Raw genomic sequence first — 19,469 nt, forward strand, 5'->3', positions numbered from 1 at the left:
GCATCCTGCTCACATTCCAGTGGTAGACTTTCATTCAGTGGTAGCCCACTATCAGTATGGTTTTAAGGATACATTTTTAAACAAAAAGGCTGTGAAGCACTTAATTCATGGAACAAGGAGAGAGATTATCTGAATCCAGTTGGTTTTCCAGAGAATGCTGTTCTCCATCAAATGTTTCATTTGCAGAAATAAAACTATTCCATAAGAATGCCCTTTTTTGGTGCAAACAAGATAAAAATTTGCAAATTATTTCATATTTACCCCCTCCTCCATCCAGAAATATCAATTTGTAATTTTTTTTCTCTTTGTATGCTAATATTAAGTCCTCTGATCACTGTTGTTTTATTATTATCATAATCTGAGGACTTAGATCACAGTACTGAGTTCTCTTGTCTCATTTGATCTTAAAATAAGAAACATGGAGGGGAGGGAGGAAAAAAAAGTTTCTGTTAAAGAACCAATGACCACATGTAACAAACACTGAACAAATTTCTTACTACCAAATAATTTTCTGTTGAGCTTCTCCATGTCTTAAACTACTGATGGCATTTGCATAAAGGTTTCTGTTTAGAAACAAATATATTTTAAAATTTGAAGCCATAATTCTGTCCCTGGAGGTCCCCAAGGGTAACAATGAAGATAAAACAGCTGCTGCTTCATGACACCTAACAAGAACCAGTTAAAATGAGACAGGAGAAATTCAAAAGGCTTCTCAAAAAATGTTGTGTGTCTTTGAGACTTTCAGATCAGTTTTGTTTCCACTTTAGAGAAAATGTTTACAGTGGCCAACTCAAGCAGAGATATGACAGTCAAGATGGATTATTTTAATACATTTAATACATGGATTATTATAGTACATTGTCTTGAAAGGTAACAAGCAGCAAAGCCTTCCACCACCTCTCTAATTTTAATCTTCCATGAACATGAAAATGCATCCTCAGGAGCAGACTCTGGTACTGCAACTAAACCCTATTTAAAACTTATTCTCTGCCCAGGATTTTATCTTGGTCAGACCCTGATACTTGCACCAGTCTGGAAGCAAACATGGCAAGACAGTATTTCAGTCACTAAAGGTTGAACAGTGGTACTCAAATCCACAAAGGAGCAGCTATGTTGACAAAGAAGAAAAGAGTTTTGCATTTTTCTCTCAAGATCTGCTGAATAAAAAAGATCCTGTGTCCATGCAAATACTACTAGCAATAAATTGTAAGAGGATAGGAAATATGATGCATGAATAACAACAAACAGGTTAAACTGGGATGTTTTTCAAAGTTTAGCATTTCCAAAGGTGTTAGCAGGTTTTTATATTTGACAAATCCACTCAGGATGCAAGAAGTATAAAAAGCTTTGTAGGGAAGTTTTCAAGAATAAAGCTGGGTTTTCTGCTCTGTAGCCAGCATTCCCAGGAGAGACAAAACTCTTGGCTGTTCAGCTAACAACAGTGCAGAAGCCCCAGGTCTAAATAGTAGAAATGTACAAAAATAAATTAGGCTCACCAAAAAAAAAAAAAAGAAAAAAAAAAAGAAAAGAAAAAAAGTCTCAAGTTTGAATTTTGGATAACGCATATCTGTGGCATCAAAATAAAATGTAAATATATACCTATACTGGCTGGCTTGGGACATAAATTTGGCTTGCATTTTAATAGTTCTGAACATTTTATTAATAGAAAGATGTTAGGTGTTTTCTGCTCCCTCAGTTTTCACTTTATATGGAAGCTATTAGAGCTTGAAAGTTTCTGTAAAAACAATTCTCATTATCCTTTGGATTTTCTGCACCACTGTTTTAGATTTTTTTATGATTACTTTTTTTCTCTTCCACTAAGCATTCCAAAACAGCTACCATCCATTTTATTCTGTTGGGTCCTATGCAATTATGGAAAGTAAAACCTTGGCCTTACTGAAACCAAAGGATGCAAGACTTCCACCCCTATTTTAACCAGTGGTGTATAGAAAGGGGATGATGTGGATTTGACAGCTCATGTCCCAGGTCCTGCAGATAAAATGTGGGGGGCACCCACAACACAAAGTTGTGCATGTCCACATGTGCATTATATAGTATTATGAAATAGCCTGAACTTCAACTCTGCAAGTGTAAATTTATTATGCAGTTCATAAACAGGACTCAGAGTAGGTTAGATGCTAAAAATAAAGGAAGACTTGGTTTCATTGGATAATTTTCCTCTGATTTTTCTCTAAAGTTTCCAAACAGATGACCTCGACAGAAACTACAAAAGGTCAATTTGACCTTTGGCCAATGAGTAAATTGTTCTCTCTGAGCATTAAAGTACTAAGTGTATATTAATGTGTTCCGTGCTGGCTCTGTGGTGGGGTTCCTGTGGTTCTTTTGGAAACCATACCTTAATCCCCACATATCTGGATGGAAAAATGGGATGTTCCATTGTGGGGAGGGATGACTCATTGACCTGTTTCCCAATCATCACTTTAGTGGCCACATCAATGAAGTCCACCCCCAGAGTCTTGGACACAAAGGGGAAGGAGCGTGAGGCCCTCAGGTTGCACTCTATCACCTGGTGGGATTAAAAAAAGAGAAACAGCAGGGTTAAGCACTGTGCAGGGAAAAATACATTGATTTGTATTTTTGGAAAGCAGCCCTGAGTCCTCTTGGCATACATATTCTTCAGGCTGTCAAATAGGAAACACAGAGATTGGGATTATTATTAAAACAGGGAAGAGGGGTGGGGAATGGCCAGTCTGAGATACAAGCAGCTGAGATCCATCTTTATTTGTCTGAATATCAGAGCTGAGGGGAGCCAGACTTCACTCAGAATGTGCTTTACCATATTCTAAGTTAATGTGCAAGAGGAACACATGCACAGCCATTAGGAACAACCTCCAGAGGTCCAACCTGCTCTTTTCCCATGGTGATGGCACTTCCTGAATGCCAGGACTGTCCTTGCTGACTTCCCCCACCCACATGTGGCAGCCATTCTGCCAGGCAAGGAAGTACCAAAGAAGTTCTGCAGAAGTTCTTCTCTAGGAATTCAAGAGCAGAAGAGGAATTGCTGGAAGTGAGAATAAAATGGAGTGAAAGGGGGTAAGAATAGTGATGGTACAAGTGAAAAGCAGGGGCTGTACAAAGATAGGCACCAATGTGGGAAAGCAAGGAAGGAAAAACTCTGTTCTCTCCCTCTGGGGAGTTTCTGAATGACCATGTGTGAAACAGGGAAAAGGTGAAGAACAATAAGTACATTTTACTCAACTCATAGCCCAAAAAGGAATTTTTCACCAATAATGCATCTCTTCTGTTTCCTGTCAGTTTTTCTTCCTATCCGCTGTATCCTCAGTCATGCTCTGTTCACATTCCTCTGACCTCCTTCCATCAGCAACAGAAAGCCAACTGTTACCCAGAAAGGGTCAGACACTGCTGGACTTCTGCTGCTAATAGCTACCAGGAATATTCAGATAACCTTCCTAATAGCTTATAGTAATGGTTTAAACACTCAAAATTGTCTTGCTTTCTTTTCAATCCCTTTGAAGGCTTAATTCAATATCAAAATAGTTAAATCTGAGAGAAGATATTGGAGATCTAAAAGCCATGCTACCCAGTACATGGGATGAGGTACAGTGCTGCCCATCTTATTCCAAACTGACAATTTTGGGAAGGACAGCAGCCCAGAGTGAAACAAAGCTGACAGACAAAGCAAGCAGACTCTCTTCAGCCTCAGTGTGAAGGCAGGGGAGGATGCTCTCTGCCACACAGGCAGGGAGAGCTGTGTGACCAAGGGTGGCACCAGCCCACACCCTCTGCCAAGGCAGGTTTGGTGTCACTGCCACCATGGCCCCAGCAGAGATTTAGAACCCACAGGGCTCAGCACAGCATAGGCCCTGATACACTCACAGCAGCTCTTACCAGCACTTTGCTGCCTTGCACCAAAAACTGGATATTGAATGGACCAGAGATGGCAAAAGCCTTTGCAATCTTTTTTGTAGCAGCTTTCACCTGTTAAAAAACCAAATTTAGAAAGTGTTAATTATTTATTCTATATACACACATTAAGTTCCACAAAATAGAGATCATCATGGCAATAAATCACTACACTTGTGGATTTCTTTAAACACCATCTCTCTCTGCCTTGTTTTTTTTCTCTATACCCACATTTCGGCAATAGCACTATTTCAAAAGCAAACATGTTTAATTTCTCCAGTAACCTAGAGCCTGAAGTGCCATTTGAGGGCAAAAGTAAAAATCAGGTTTTTTGTGTGTGAGAAAGCAGAGGGGAGAAGGAGAAAAACAAAGAATCAAAGCCTTGCCCTGTAGTAATTCCTACACTGGAGTCTTTATACCTTTCTTGGTGACACAATGAATAATGGTTTGTTATTTGAAAATAACTAATCAGCTTTGTGAGTGTCCTGAAGTCTTTCACCAACGTGCCTGTGCCATCACAGATCAGTGGGAGGAGGCTGGGTAGGAACACTCTGGAACAAACTGGGAGGAAAGCCTTATTTCCCAGGTGTGTCAATACAAGGGTTTGAATAGCTTTGCTCCAGGAGATGGCTATTTTCAGAAACAATACTTTGGACATTCTTGGAAACAGAGCTGGAGCACAGATCATTGCATTACAGCTTTTGCTGGCTTCCAAGCAAACCCCTAACAGGATGACATAAAGTAACATGGCACATTTCATTTTAAAAATGCATCTTAACAACTAACTCTGTATCACAAGGTTTATTCTTGGAAAAAAAAAAAAATCAAGATGAGGTGAGGTTCATTCATCCTGATACTATTTTTGAAAAAGTAGGCAGCTAGAAAGTCATACATCTGATATAATCATTTAAGTATTGTGGGAGAAAAGGAAGTGGAGAGAGAACCATGGCTTATGTATGAATTAGACAATAATCTACTGCTACAGAAGCTGGTTCTAAACCAAGGAAACAAAAAATCCCATGGGTCTAAAAGTGTGCACTGTTTAAATTACTGAGATACAGTTCAGATAATCAAACCAATCACAGGGACACTCTGACATCCTTCACTTGCACATACTAAACCCGCCTTGAAAAAATCATTGCTGATTTTATTTCTCCACTGGTGGTGCAGGGAAACAAAATCCTCATTTCCTTTTCTCTTTTCAGTGGTAGAGCAACACACACCTTCTCCAAGGCTTCCTGGCTGATGCTCTGTGTGGGGAACACAAGGGTGGCATCTCCTGAGTGAACCCCTGCGTCCTCCACGTGCTCTGAAACAGCATGGGCAATGACCTGCACACAGCAAGGAGAGAGCACTCACTGGTTGTCACATTCACAGTACCTGAAAAATCCCTCCACCCAGGATTTTTCTCCTGGGAAGCTGAGAAGCCTCAGAGAAAAGGAAAACAATTCTTATCTCATTTGCTTCTCCTGTGTTGTGCTCATGTGGAATGTGTTCTTTGGCCAATCAGTGTCAGGACTCTTTCCAGAGTCACAAGTTTTCATTAATATCCTTTTAGCATTCTGTAAGCATCCTTTCTGTATTGTTTAGTACAGTATTCTTTAATATAATATACTATCATAAAATAATAAATTAACCTTCGGAGAATATGGAGCCAGATTCATCATTCCTGCCTTCAACGGGGCACCTCGAAAATACAATAATTGGTCACTTCACCCTCTCAGAAACTGCTCCTTCCTCTCCAGCACAGCCCAGCCTCCTGAGCAGAACTGTAGCTGGAAAAGGATACAGATGGAGGAGGAAGAAAAGGTCAATTTCCTAAAATTTTGGGGAGAATATGCCTGAAGCAGACACTGGGCATATGAACAAGGAGACCACATCAGTGTCTTTGCTATTATGGTTAAGCAAATCATGAATATGTTAAAAACTACAACAGCCTGGAAATCCTGGGGCTTCCTTCCTCTAACACATGTGGACTCAGAAGGTAAAAGTTAAGGAGGCTTTAAACCAGCTTTTTAAAGTTCTGCTTGCCAGAACACAAAGAACAAGCATGAACTAACATCACTGGTATATCATTTTATCCCCCCTCTTTTGTGGTGTTTTAAGCAAACAGAGGAAATCCAGGCCTAAGGATTTAAATTGAATTAACTGCATCAAGGCATAAAACCTCAATAGCAAAAAAGTGATTGTGTCTGCTGGTTAAAAATTAAAACTGAAAAAATATTATTTCTCTTAATTCTGAACTTTGTGGGGGTTTTGCCTCTGCTGAGTAATGAAAGGCAAGACAAAACTGAAAAAAAAAATGGAATAACTGTAGTAATTCCATAACCCATGATAAAGTTCTGAAGAAAGTAATTTCTGAAGGTAGTGATTTGCAAATCTGGTAAAAATTATATTCAAAAGGATTCATTTACATGGATAAGCAATGCTTAAAAAAATAACTGGTTAGATGCATACAATCAGAGAGGTGGAGCTTTTCAAGCACAACAGTTTTGAGCCTAAGATGAATTCTTCTTGTTTCTTTACTCTCCTCAGCATGAATCCATGGCTCTGTAGTAAATCATTCAAATTACACATTTCTGCAGATCTCAGATCCTGAAAAAACAAGTTTAATATTAAAGACAAGCAAAGTACTTACTCTTCCTGCCTTGGCTACAGCATCCATTTCTACCTCACGGGCATCTTCGATAAATTTAGTGAGAACCACAGGGTAATCCTACCATCAAGACAAGAAAAAATTAGAAAGTTTTTGTAACAGAGTATTTGTAGATCACCTAGGACCCTAGGAAGCAAAAAAAAAAACAGAAGAAAAATCTATTAATATTCTCATTTCCACAGATAAGTGAAATTTGTAAAGATATAGTGAGGGAAACTTGGTACAATTTCCCCAAAACCACTGATGCAAAAAAAATTGAGCTCTCCATAACAACACCAGGACAGGGAAATTTGGGGCAAAACCACAGAGGTTATGGCACAAAGAAGATAGCAAGAAACTCATGGATGACCTATAATCCCACCTCCTAAAGACAGCCCTTAGCTCCAAGGTCTTCAATTCTTCCTTGGTCTGAGCCTCCCAGTCACCTCAGTGCACATGGTGCTTCACAGAGGAACTGGTCCTTGCCATTCTCAATGACTTTCTAGAGTGGTTGGTTGCTATTTTTTAGTCATATTTTATGCAACTGATCCATTCCTTTCTAATTTCTCTGCCTGGTTTCCTAAGTCTCCCAGGGAGAGGTTGTCACTAATTATAGCTGGCCAGGAACAACCTGGCCCTGACTCTCACTACCTTCCCTGGTAGTTATTTTCCTTCCTCTTCTTCATGCCTGTCTCTGGGATGCTAGCACACACCTCCACTCTCCTCTAATACTTTCTCCTTCCAGATACTCGCTCCAAAAAAACTCTAATCTGCATTCTTCCTGGCCAGCTTTGTGTCTCAACATTTTACCTGTCCCAGCCGCTATTAACTGCCTATTATTTATTAGAGAATAAAATGAAATAAATGACAGTTTGTGCATGTTTTAAAGACTCCTCTTGAAAAAAATACCAAGCAACTCCAGAAGTTACAAGACACAATTCCTTCCATTTATCAGTGCAAGGGTAAATTCACAGGCAAGGACAATGCTGAAGCCTACACTGTTTCATAAATTTAGTGGCTTATGTCCTGTTCCTTTCTGCCTTGCTGCAGTTTTTCACCTGAAGATTTTATATGTGCACACAACCTTGTTTACTTCAATCTATCTCAACCTGCTTTAGAAGTTTTGAACATTATTGACAACATAAATGCTATAATGACACAACACTGAAACAGCAAAGCCATTAAAAAAACAGAACAAGAACAAGTCAGGGCCTTCACCTGGAGGAGTTCTTCAGGGGGAAGCAGAACTAGGTAATGCTTTGGACAGAAAAACTGAGCCTATGTTCCACAAAGGAACAACAATTAATCAGGGCCTTTACCTGGAGGAGTTCTGCTGGATCAAGCAGAACTAGGTAAGGCAGAAGAGATGCCAAGATTAAGTATTTAGTTGTTCAAAGAAGCCAGGCAAAACAATTGAGAAAATTGAGTGAAAGATGCTCCCATTTCTATGCTGGTTGGCATAACCTGCCACTGGCAAGCCTGGAAGGGTCCCAGCTCACAGGACTACATCCATTTACATAATTAACTGGTCAGAAATGTACATGCAGGTAAAACAGCTCTTCCTGCTCCATGCAGGCATCCTGGTGGGGTCAGTAAGGATATCTGGTATTATCTGTTAGGGAAAAAACTGAGGAGTCAAACTGTCTCCTCCCCAGGCAAGGAAGGGAAAGAGTGAGGAAGACACAATCAGGAAACAAAAAGAAAGAAACAAAAGTGGAGATGAAACAAATAAGGGGAACACAAAAGGAACTGGCAGCATAAAGAGGTACCTGAGAGACTCTGGTGGCTTCTGCTAAGAACTTCTTCATTTCCTCTTCAGTGAATACTACATTCATTGCAGACCCACTGTGAGAACAGGAAAGAAGAGTGTCACTGCCATATTTTCTGAAAAATCCCTTTGCCAGGATTTCTTCTCCTGGGAACTTGAGAAGCCTCAGAGAAAAACGTAAATAATAACTATCTGATTCGCTTCTCCTGTGTTTGGCTGCTTTGGAACGTGGTCTGGACATTGTTTACCAACAGGTGCGTGTTTGACTGGTTTCATGTGAATTGTTTTTACTTCATGACCAATCACCGTCAGCTGTGTCAGACTCTGAGGAGTCAGTCACAAGTTTTTAGTATTCATTCTTGTTAAACCTTCTGTAAGGATCCTTTCTCTTTCTTTAGTATAGTTTTAATATAGCATTCTTTATTATAATATGAGTACATAAAATAATAAATCAGCCTTTTGAGAACATGGAGTCAGATTCCTCATCTCTCACCTTGTCCTGGGGAGAACATGGGTCCAGAGTATGTGATTCAAGTCCTTTTTTAAGACAAGAATCTTATAAAAAAAAGATGTTACATTTCCCATTTCTACCTCTGATGCCCAGCTTTCCCTTTGCTTTGTTGGGCAAGTCCACAGAGGCTGTGGGGAAAAGTGGAAGAAGGATCTATGGTACAAATCAGTCACTTTATCCTAAGGTAAATAGACACAGGTACCTAGGTGATTCTATTTACCTCTTGGGCTGATGTAAATCAATAGAGTTCAATAAATCCATGAACTTGTGTCAATAGTACCATTAGGATGTGAGCTGGTGTACACAGTACCTAACTGCTGGGGAAAGGCATTCAGTTTTCCAAGGGAACTGGCCAATATTAAAGGTCATATCTGCTCAGAGAATGAAGAAATCCAGCTGTGGACTGCTGCTGTTCTGCAGACAGAGGCCAGGCAGAGGACTGTACTAGGGCTTTTCACACTCTCATTCCTCAACTTTTACACCTCCAGTTTCATCATTCTCCCTGGAGTCCCCCTAGCCTGCGCTAACACATATTAGCAAATACTTCACACAGAAAGGGCCTATAATGGTTTTAATACAGATGGAAACAACAGGCTAAAAGAAGTGTTCCTTAATATCTGCAGAATTACACCAGGAGCAGTTCTTACCTGATACTTAACTATACTCAACTTTACCCCTGACAGGAGAGCTGTTTTCTAACTGATTGAAACCCTACTGCAAGTCTGAGATACCAGATAGAAAAGTCACATTCAGGAGTTGCTTCTAAAGGATATTTCCTTCAGGGCTGAAGAAACCCTTCTCCTTTTCTTCTTTTTAAATAAAAATTGTGCTTGTCCCCAGCCCCAAACACTGATATTGAGCTTCTTCATTTTGATATGTGTGTCTTCCATATGAAAAGGATCCTGTCTCCAATTTATTTTCACTTATAAACTATGCCCAGCAAACTGCTCTCTGTGCTGAGTCACCCAGCTATGAAGAAACTTCTCAGAGAGAAGAGCAATCATTCAGAACTTGTGAGTTTGCTGTGTGCATGTGCTGGTGTAACCGCCTCAAAAAGTCTGGCTGGCTGCTGGAAATGAGGGACTCTGTACAATGTCTGTTTAATGAGAAGCAGCTGCCACAGTGGAGGGACATAAAACATGCCTGTAAGCAGAGAAGCTTGGCAAATGAGAAGCTGAACGCCTAAGATGCACTGTCATTTTCTGAAAACAGATGCCCATCTCAATAAACAGCCTCAGCAGGTTCCCTTCTCCTTTTCCTGGTGGCAAACAATCTTCTGACTTAATTGTAAAGGTAACAATCTCAGGAACCTAAAAGAATATCCCAGATGGTTTGTGGGTTTGGCCTTGAGATATGCAAGAGGTAATACAGCTGAACAGAGATTTTTATTATTATGTTCTACCTCTGATCTGTGCCTGATAGACTTCAGGGCTCCATTGCCTTTATTAATTGGGTGGAGCAGATACCTCATGGGCAGCTTGATGCCACTTACACCTAGCACAGAGTTTCCCACACATCCCCTGAGGTTGTTCTCCCTTGTCTCAGAGAGGTTTTTGGAGTTTGCACCCCACATTGCTGAGCTCTGAGAGCTGAGCCTTACCTCAGAACATAGGAGGGCCTCAGCAAGCATGGATAACTCACAGACCTTGCAAATTCAACTGCATCTCTCTAAAGAAAGGGAGGAAAAACATGCTGTGAACAAGAACATATTTTAAAGCAATTCTAAAATTCCAATTCTAACTGCATTTACAGTTTAGTAGCAATTAAGATGAGGGGAAAGAAGTTGGAGGCTACAGCAACACTTCAATTCAACTTCAATTGAGTGTAACATAAATTGCACTGAATTAAACTTGGTTTCAGAGCTGGCACCTTCAGAGCTCCCCTGTCCACAAAGAGCAATGCCAACACATCTCTATTCCTTTGCTATCTCTATCCTGCTCCTCAAGCCCAGCAGGATACCTAGACCAGCCTGTCAGTGGTACTAACTTCTGCTGGGTATTTACCACAGGTTGTTGAGGTGCTTTCAAGACATTTCCCTTTCAGTTTCTACCTTGTGCCAGTGCTGCTGCAGCATCACTTTACAGGGATCAAAAAGTTCTTCAGCAAGGGCAGAAAGAAACTGTCCAATGCCTTCAAAATCTTGAAATGCATCAAGATGAGTAGCTGCACATCCCACCCCCCCAGCTGCTTCAGCATTTCCCAGGTGCACATCCCAACTCACCAGTGTGCTGACTGCCTTCCAGGGAGCCTGGGCCACGTGCAGCTCATCCAGGACAGCTGAGAACACAGAACGATCTTCTGCCTGGTCAATCTTTAGAGGATCTGTTCCAAGAATCTTCACTCCACTCTGGTGCAGTGGCACTGCCAGGTTGTTGGGAATCTGCCCACCTACAGAAATAATGCAGCCACTGCATCCCTGTTGGAAGGCAGAAAGGGGCACTGTCATGTCCAAGTTATCTTAATAGGAAGAGCTGTCACAACAAAAATCCAATATTTAGATTATGTCCCTTTTCAGGTTGCTGTGAATAAAGACAGATCATAGGGCCACAAAGATGATCAGTGCTGAAGCACCTGTCCTGTGAAGAGGCTGAGAGACATGGGGTTGTTCAGGCTGGAGAAGAGAAGCTCAAGGAAGACCTTATTGCAGTCTTCCAGAGCCTAAAGAGAGTTTATTTAAAAAGAGGAAAGCAACTTCTTACATGGGAAGATAGTGATAGGACAAGGATAAATGGTTTTAAACTGAAAGAGGAGAGATTTAGGTAAAATGTTAGCAAGAAATTCTTTACTCTGAGGGTGCTGAGGCCCTGGCAGAGGTTGCCCAGAGAAGCTGTGGCTGCTCCATCCCTGGAAGCATCCAAGGCCAGGCTGGACAGGGCTTGGAGCAGCCTGGGATAGTGCAAAGTGTCCCTGCTCATGGCAGGGGGGTGGAACAAGATGGTCTTTAAAATCCCTTCCAATTCAAGCCATTCTGTGATTTTATCATAATTGTGCTAATCCAGAGGCAGCCAGGCTGCAAGTGGGGTTTGCAGTGTTTATCCTCCCTAAACCAGAAATACCCTCCGCAATATCACTCAAAACCCAGCAATAACTGGAGGTCAAATTCCCTAGGGAACCAGGGAAGTTTGCAGCTTTCACATCAACCCATGATTCCCTAAGTCCTGCTTGAACCACAGGCTGTTACTCTGTCTGCATGTCAGGTTTAGGTGCTTCTGCTTTCCAGTGGGGACAAAGCACTGAGCTGACACACATTGCCTTGCTTTCCAGGGGAATGGCACTGCACTAGAACATGCATTGCACACCAACAAACCCCAACTCTCTGCTCTGTGGGGTCAGGTTTCCTTCCCATGTGCTCCTACACATGGGGACTCTCACTATAACTGAGCCTACCCCTCTGCTTGTGGTGGCCTTTGCACCCAGCAGCACAAACAAATAAAATGCTGAGGTCTTTCTTTATCAGTCTAGCTCTTTGAGAGAACAGGCTCTCCCATGCTCATGGTCAGAGATTTCCAGGGGAGCAGACATCCATGCAAAATCTTTTTTACTCCAGAGATGCAAGGTAGTAACCTCCAGCAGAGAGGCAATGGGAAACAACTGGAATTTATGGGGTTTTTTTTTTCCTGCCAGCACTGCTGCTCAATAAGCAAAGCACCTTTGCTAGCCCCAGCAGCCAGCCTTTAAGGAGTGTAACAAAGCTTAGCAGAGCATAAATCAGAGCTCAACCCACCATACAGTCTGCAAAGCTATGGATACACTTAGCCCTTTGTTTTAATAAATGCTCCTTATTCCTGACTAGCTTCTCATTTCTGGCAGTGCTCTGGATGGTAGCAGAGATTTCAGCAAACTGCCCTGGCTGTTCATTTCCACACAGGTTATTTGTAAGCACTCCAATTCCAGAGGTAGCTGGGGCAGAACAGGTGGCACAGCATCCTCCAGCCACAGTGGAGCATTTCATGTCTGTCACTGGGCAGCTTTGCATTTTAAGTGAGAAAATAATAAACAGTAAATAACAAGAGACAGGTGATCCTGCTTGCTAACACACACCTTTCCACAGGTGCAAATATGGGGTTTTTTTTTCTTTTTACATAGAATCCCTAATGCTTTCAAGTAGAATCTAGTCAGGTGTGAAAATTTTCAGTAGAAGAAAAAGCCTTGGAGTACCTACAACAAAGAGCAAATTTTTACTTTCAAATTAAAGATTGTAAAACTTTGCCCAAAGGACAATCTGGCCCACAGAACAGCTCCAGTGAAGGGCTCTTTTGAACCAAATCTGTTTTACAGTTTTACCCTAACAAAAACTTAGAAGTTTTACCCTTTACTTCTAACAAATGAGACGCATAAAGCAAGTGATCCATGGTTTGGCACTTAAAGATAGAGGCACAATGTTCTTTTAATTAACAAGTGTGTTTTTCCTGAAGAAGGTCAGCTTCACTGGCCTTCCTTCATCAGGGATTTAAAGGGATTTGGAGTGGCAAAGCTGTAAACTGAGAGCAGAATGGACTATAAGTGATTGGGCAAAAATAGATGATAAATGCTAGTACAGTCCCCACTAAGCTTTGATGTGGGAATTTCCTACCATAATAAAGATCCAACAGGCTGGCATTTAAGCAGCACTTACTAGCCCAAGGTTATTTGCTCAGTAGGCTAATACACAGCATAAGATGATTATTTTTTTCCTTTTTCCTATGCAGTCACTTCTGGGATGCCATGATGCTGGTGGCCAACAGCAGCCATGTGAAAGAGCTTATGACAGGGAGTGAAAAAGGACAGGGGCTGTTTTGTGCCCAAAAGCAGGTGTCTCATGACATCAGAGCTCACCATCTCCAGCTTGGAAGAGGAATCCATGCCTTAGTGCTTCCAGACCCATCCAAACCAGAGTAACTCACTCTAGTGCCTGCTTTTATCATCCCACAAGGATAAGAACCAGAGTGTGAATAAGCAAACCCTCCTTGCAGCTTGGAAGGAGGGTAACAAGTCAAAGTAGCTTTGCTCCCAAGGTCAACCAACATCTTAATCTATCCTTGACATATGTGAAATGTCCCAGCTATCAGTTTCTCCTCAGCTGCTGCTCATTTCTGCCTTTGAAATAATTCTAGTTACTGCACATCTGGAATGCAAACACTGCCTACATCAAAGCTGGGATAGAATTAGGGATTCGGCCCTAAGGAGGCAGAGGAGATTCCTTTTTCAAGCAGATAGCAAAGAATCATATACTCATTTTTACTCAAGGAGAACCATAAACTGAATCTAGCTGCTGCTAACTTCTTTAGTTCAAAATTCTTTGTTTCCCAAAGCATGTTCCCACCCAAAGAGCAACCACTGTCCTAACAGGGAACACGACTGCTCCACTGAGAAATGTGGGCAGGCAGAAAGGGACTCCACTGCATATCACTTTGTCATCAGCCATATTTTAATTATAAAGAAAATTAATAACATCCTTGCCATTAGATATCGTTAAAATACACGCAATACATAATCTAGTGAGAGAAGCCTAGAGAGAATTATTTTCTCCTTTATCACAAAAATCACTCTTTTTATTACTACCTTGCTGTTATGTCATTAGTAATAGAGCTGGGGTTTCTTTTGCCCTGAGTTTGAAAACAAATTAGACCATTAAAATTGTACCTAGGAGCCTCCTTTACTTTTATGAATTGTTTCAGAATAATCTCCAAAACAGAAAAAAGAATCAGTAGAGACCCTCAAGCAGATAGATATTAAAATAAAAAGGGAACATCTTCTCTGGAAATAAAAAGCCAATAAATCTGAGGGAAGGAATTTTATTTATTTTTTTAAATTATTGTCCTCATAGACTACCACCTAACTCTGCACACTTGCAGTAAATTAAACTTTCCTCCAATGAACAGCTCTGTTATGCAGAGCTCAGGCTCTGGTGAGTCACTGCAGCTGGGAATGTCACCTGGAGGTTAAAGAGGACACAAGGGAGAGAAAGAGGGGGGGACAGCTGAGCACATCCCTGGGAGAGGGCTGTGTGGAGCTGTGGGCATTTCTTGGTGGGCAGCTTGCAGCTGTCTCAGTGCTGTTGGTGAACTCTCTCCTTGATGCAGCCTAATTTACCTGATCAGAAAAGCAGGGACAAATCAGTGCACCTAATCACTTGGGCTTAACAGCTGCCCAAGCTCTGCTGCTAATCCTAACAATGTTTAGGGAGCTGAAAATCATCTCTGCTAAGGGTTCAGGGCTGTGTCCACTGCTTGCTGATTGTTTTAGATGCAGTTTGCCAATGATCCATGACTTTGCAGTTATTTCCAACAGTTCATTGTCCATTGGAACACCAGAGGAGGCAATGACCAGGAGAGGTTAAAAGAACCTTAAATCATGATACTGTTCATGCTCTGTATGTGAAGATGGGAGATATGGCTATCTACAGGATTGGTGAAGGATCTCAGAATCAGATTCATTTTTAATTTGATCTTTTCCCCAGGGGCTGAATTCCAACTGCATTTGCCTGAGGAAATATTCTCTTAGCAGAACATGAGCATTTGGCTCACTCATTTTTCTAAAGAAATGACATATAACAAATAATGTATCTTAGACTAGACTTGCTGGAGGTCTGGGCTCTGTCCCCAGTTCTGCCCAAGTTCTTTTGCATTACTCTGTGCAGGTCTATCTACTCCTCAGTCTCCCTACTTGCAAATCAGGCATAATAATACCATTACCTTATGTTGCTGCTGAAGAAAAGTGGTTTTACTATTTGTATTTCCTATCCACCTTGGGAAATATTAGACAGAACAACACTGATTTTGGATGTTTATGCTCAGACTCTGATGGCTTGCACACGTCCAGGTGGTTGTTTTGACACCCATGCCAGAGAAGCAAAATCCTCTGCAAACCCTGGTTATGACAGGATGCTGCTCTTAGACCTGGAGATCTGCATTGCCCCCCACAAACTGGCCAAGCCAGGATAATGCAAGTTTCAATATGTATTCAGTATTCTTTGCACATATTTTTCTTACCCAACCTGCTAATTACTAGCACTCCATGTGGAAATGAGCTCCCTCATCACCTATCTCTACCTTCTCTTTGATCCTGCAGTAATTAGATGTTGTATTTCCTCATTTTATTTGTCTGACAAACTGTCACACCAGCTTCCTCCATGCCCCTGCTCAGAAGTTCAGCTCTGTTAAGTAAACAAGAGTTCAGTGCTTTTAGGGCTGAGCCTCATGGATAACCCTAAAGCATCCAAAAATCAGCCTTTAAGAGTCCAGAGAGCCACCAGACTCTTTGGCTTCTTGAAAAAAAAATCTATGTTTTCCAGTAGTCTCTGTTTTTACAAAAATTTAAAACAACCTGTACAAACAGGAAAGTATGAACATGCAATCTAAAAATAGTCATAGACAGTATTTTGCAAATGGCTGAAGAAGAGAGCCTACAGACTGGGACTTAATTTCTGCTGTGCTTTGGCCTGGTTCCAAACCTGGCAATGAACAAAACATGGCCAGATTATGAAACCATTTTAGAAATTTGCATCCATTCACGAAGGAGATGAGCTCAGATCCTCATATATCAGGAAAAGTAATCAAGAAAAATCACAAGTTTAACATGATCTGGAGAAGATTCCAGACATTTCTGGAAAGTTCTTCAGCAAGTTCTGCAAAATTGCTTCAGCAAGTCACATGGCCAACTCATGCTGAATTTCAGAGTAGATGAAGTTCCTGAAAGCACCTTTAAAAGCCTCAGCAACAAATCCAAGATGGGGGTGTTATCTACTAGAAATCAACATTTTCAATATTGGGGCCAACATTATATAACCCCTCATCATCAAATATGTCTGGGACTCTCCTCCATTGTGGCATTCAGATCCTCTGAAAAAATTCCTTCACCCAGGATTTTTCTCCTGGGAAGCTGAGAAGCCTCAGGGAAAGGGAAAACAATTCTTATCTCATTTGCTTCTCCTGTGTAGTGCTCATGTGGAATGTGTTTGGAGATTGTTTACCCACAGGTGATTGTTCCATTGGATTCTGCTGTGAGTTGTTTTGGCTCATTGGCCAATCAGGGCCAAGCTGTGTTGGGACTCTGGAGAGAGGCACAAGTTTTCATTATTACCTTTTTAGCAATCAGTAAGTATCCTTCCTGTATTCTTTAGTATAGTATAGTATGCTTTAATATAATATAGCATGATAAAGTAATAAATGAGCCTTCTGAGAAGATGGAGTCATATGCATCATTCCTGCCTTCGTTGGGGCTTCCCTGCAAATACAATACTCCATCTCTTAGATCAGCACTTCTGAACACTTGAAAGTTGCTAAAAGCCCCAGTGCAATGTCCAGATCAGGAGCTGAAACATTTTATGGTTAGATGGCAATTCCAATGCCCCTCCCTGGTCTGCCTGCCTGTATGCTGGGCCACATCCACTTGCCAGCTGCACTGCAAAGCCAAACCTACAAATTCTTGAGCACACATTGGTGTGATGCACAGAACTCCTTCAACTGCTCCAGGTGGAGGACTTGTGCTTCAATTCAAGAGTGTGGTTAACTGCTAAGGCCCAGCAGTGCAAGGGCAGAACAGTTTGTGCGATAAATGTCTGTGCAGCAAATTAAGCCTGCTTGTAAATATTGCACAATATGGCATCTCGCAAAATAATTGCATATTTATTTGGCATTCTTTATTGAGCAGCCTGCTAGGAGCATCAGTGATGTGTAAAATGCAACACTGGGATCCAAAGCAAACAGCTTTTGCTCTCTCCCCTCACCCCCAGCTGCTTGGCAAGCTAGTGACAGGAATTTTGAAAAGTTTGGGTTGCTTCGTGGCTTTTTATAGTGCTTCTGCTTTTCTTTACCTCATTTTGGTAGATGTCCAGGATCCTTTCCAGTGACAGCTCCTCAAAGTACAGTCTGTCACACTCATCAAAATCCGTGCTCACTGTCTCTGGGTTGCAATTCACGACCACGGTCTTGTTGCCAAGCTGACGCAGCGTGCGGATACTGGAGACAGCACACCAATCAAACTCCACACTGCTGCCTGCCAGGAGACAGAAAAGGGGGCAAAGAAAGAAGGATGCAGAGAAGAAAACATAAATAGATATTCTCAGCACTCCAGCTTAAAGAAGAGAAAAAAAAAAATAAGGCAGCATTGCCTCCTGTCAGCTCAGAGCCAGAAATGTAATTGTACTCCCATGGAAATTAATCATCCACAAAACGTGAAGCTCCAAGCACAACAGGTAAGTTGGCTCAGCTGCTCAGGAGTGACAGACCTCTCCAACATGTCTGTCATCCTGTGCTCATAAACACTTCAGGGTGCTCTTGCTTTCCATCCAATCACTGCTGCCTCCCAACCAGTGCACTCCATGATAAACTGACCACTGGGATAAACTGAGCTCCTGTTATTATAACACAATGCTGCTTACTCCGTGAAACAAAGCATTTGCACAGATGTGGTGTGAAGAACAGAGGACTGAGGTGGTTTTTACCCTTTTAGAAGAGCTAAACCAACAAGAGAAAAATTACATCTCAGTGGGTTTGACATTTCTGTACAGCGACTCCAGGTAAGGCAGATGAGAAGAACAACAGTTCTACAGCCACTCTGTGATCCTGGGATCTTGCTTTAAAGGCTACAAGGACTATGGCAACACTGTGGCACAAGCACATCCTACTGCCCCAAACCCTGAGTGACCATCTTGAAAGGAAAGGATGGTCTCTGATCATCCTACTGTCCCAAGCCCTGAGTGACCATCTTGAAAGAAAGAGGCACAGAGAGGGCTTGGGTGAGCACCAGGACTTGGTGCCTGGCCTTGGGCAAGCTGCAGCTCTCAGGACCTGGGCAGTGCTGCAGGCTCCAGGGAACACTTGAATCAAGACTTGTGCAAACAGCTACTATGCCACACATTTCTGTGCTCAAACATCTAAAACAGGTACCACAAACAGAGAATGATGCAGAAAGAACATCATTCAATGGTTGTGCTTACAGTCTACAAGAAAACCTTGGCCTCATCGTGCTGCATTCAGTCATTACACGATTGTAAACCACTGATATTACTTTTATATTTAATTGTGTGACAAGATATGTCAGAAATTCAGTCTGTGCTTAATTGCTGTCTCCACTACCTAGTCACAAACTGATGGCTGGCACAGGTCACTCCCTGACAGGCACATAAGTTGTTTCCTCACTTCAGTCAAACGAGAACCTCAAAACATGCCTAAGCTTCAGTTAAAACCCCACAGAAAAAAAAAGAGGAAAATCAAATCTGAACCTGGGTGTTTCCAAGACAGGACACCAGATGCTCATTCAGTTTTTGTATTCCACTTCCATTTCACAGGTATTTTTATAGGCATAAGAAACCTCAGCTTAGGAACACAATGGTCATCTGGAGCCCTCATCTGACTGCTTCAGAGACAACCTGGGAAAACAGCTCAACAGCTGTTAAGTGTATTCCAGGCACAGCCAGTAATGATCATACCCAAACATGGGAAGAAGGGAGACAGAAAATAAATAGTAATACTGGTAATGACTGCTGTAACATAACCAGACACTGCTCCTCAGGAGACAATTAATACCTGCATGTTTTTGAACTCACTTCCACATTTCAACCACATTGAGTCTATGTGCACATCTTAAAACTTACAGAGCACTCTGCTGGCCCATGCCACTGGTGGAAATATATTTATACTGCTTTTAGGGCTGACAATCAACCAACCCCCTTCAAGGACAGGAGATCC

General features: G+C 41.7%; 1 protein-coding gene across 1 annotated transcript in view; it reads right to left on the reverse strand.

Moving 5' to 3' along the window:
• The window catches only part of CPS1 (carbamoyl-phosphate synthase 1), a 95,504-nt gene that overhangs the window by 11,423 nt on the left and 64,612 nt on the right, over window positions 1-19,469 (reverse strand). Inside the window, exons 27-34 of the mRNA XM_059476069.1 lie at window positions 17,594-17,775; window positions 11,021-11,215; window positions 10,400-10,467; window positions 8,290-8,365; window positions 6,524-6,601; window positions 5,109-5,216; window positions 3,871-3,960; window positions 2,357-2,527 (exon numbers count right to left, since the gene is read on the reverse strand). Coding sequence (XP_059332052.1) covers window positions 2,357-2,527; window positions 3,871-3,960; window positions 5,109-5,216; window positions 6,524-6,601; window positions 8,290-8,365; window positions 10,400-10,467; window positions 11,021-11,215; window positions 17,594-17,775 — 968 coding nt within the window. The remainder of the gene's footprint in view (window positions 1-2,356; window positions 2,528-3,870; window positions 3,961-5,108; window positions 5,217-6,523; window positions 6,602-8,289; window positions 8,366-10,399; window positions 10,468-11,020; window positions 11,216-17,593; window positions 17,776-19,469) is intronic.

Source organism: Ammospiza nelsoni, chromosome 7 (assembly GCF_027579445.1).
Source record: "Ammospiza nelsoni isolate bAmmNel1 chromosome 7, bAmmNel1.pri, whole genome shotgun sequence".
Lineage (NCBI taxonomy): Eukaryota > Metazoa > Chordata > Aves > Passeriformes > Passerellidae > Ammospiza > Ammospiza nelsoni.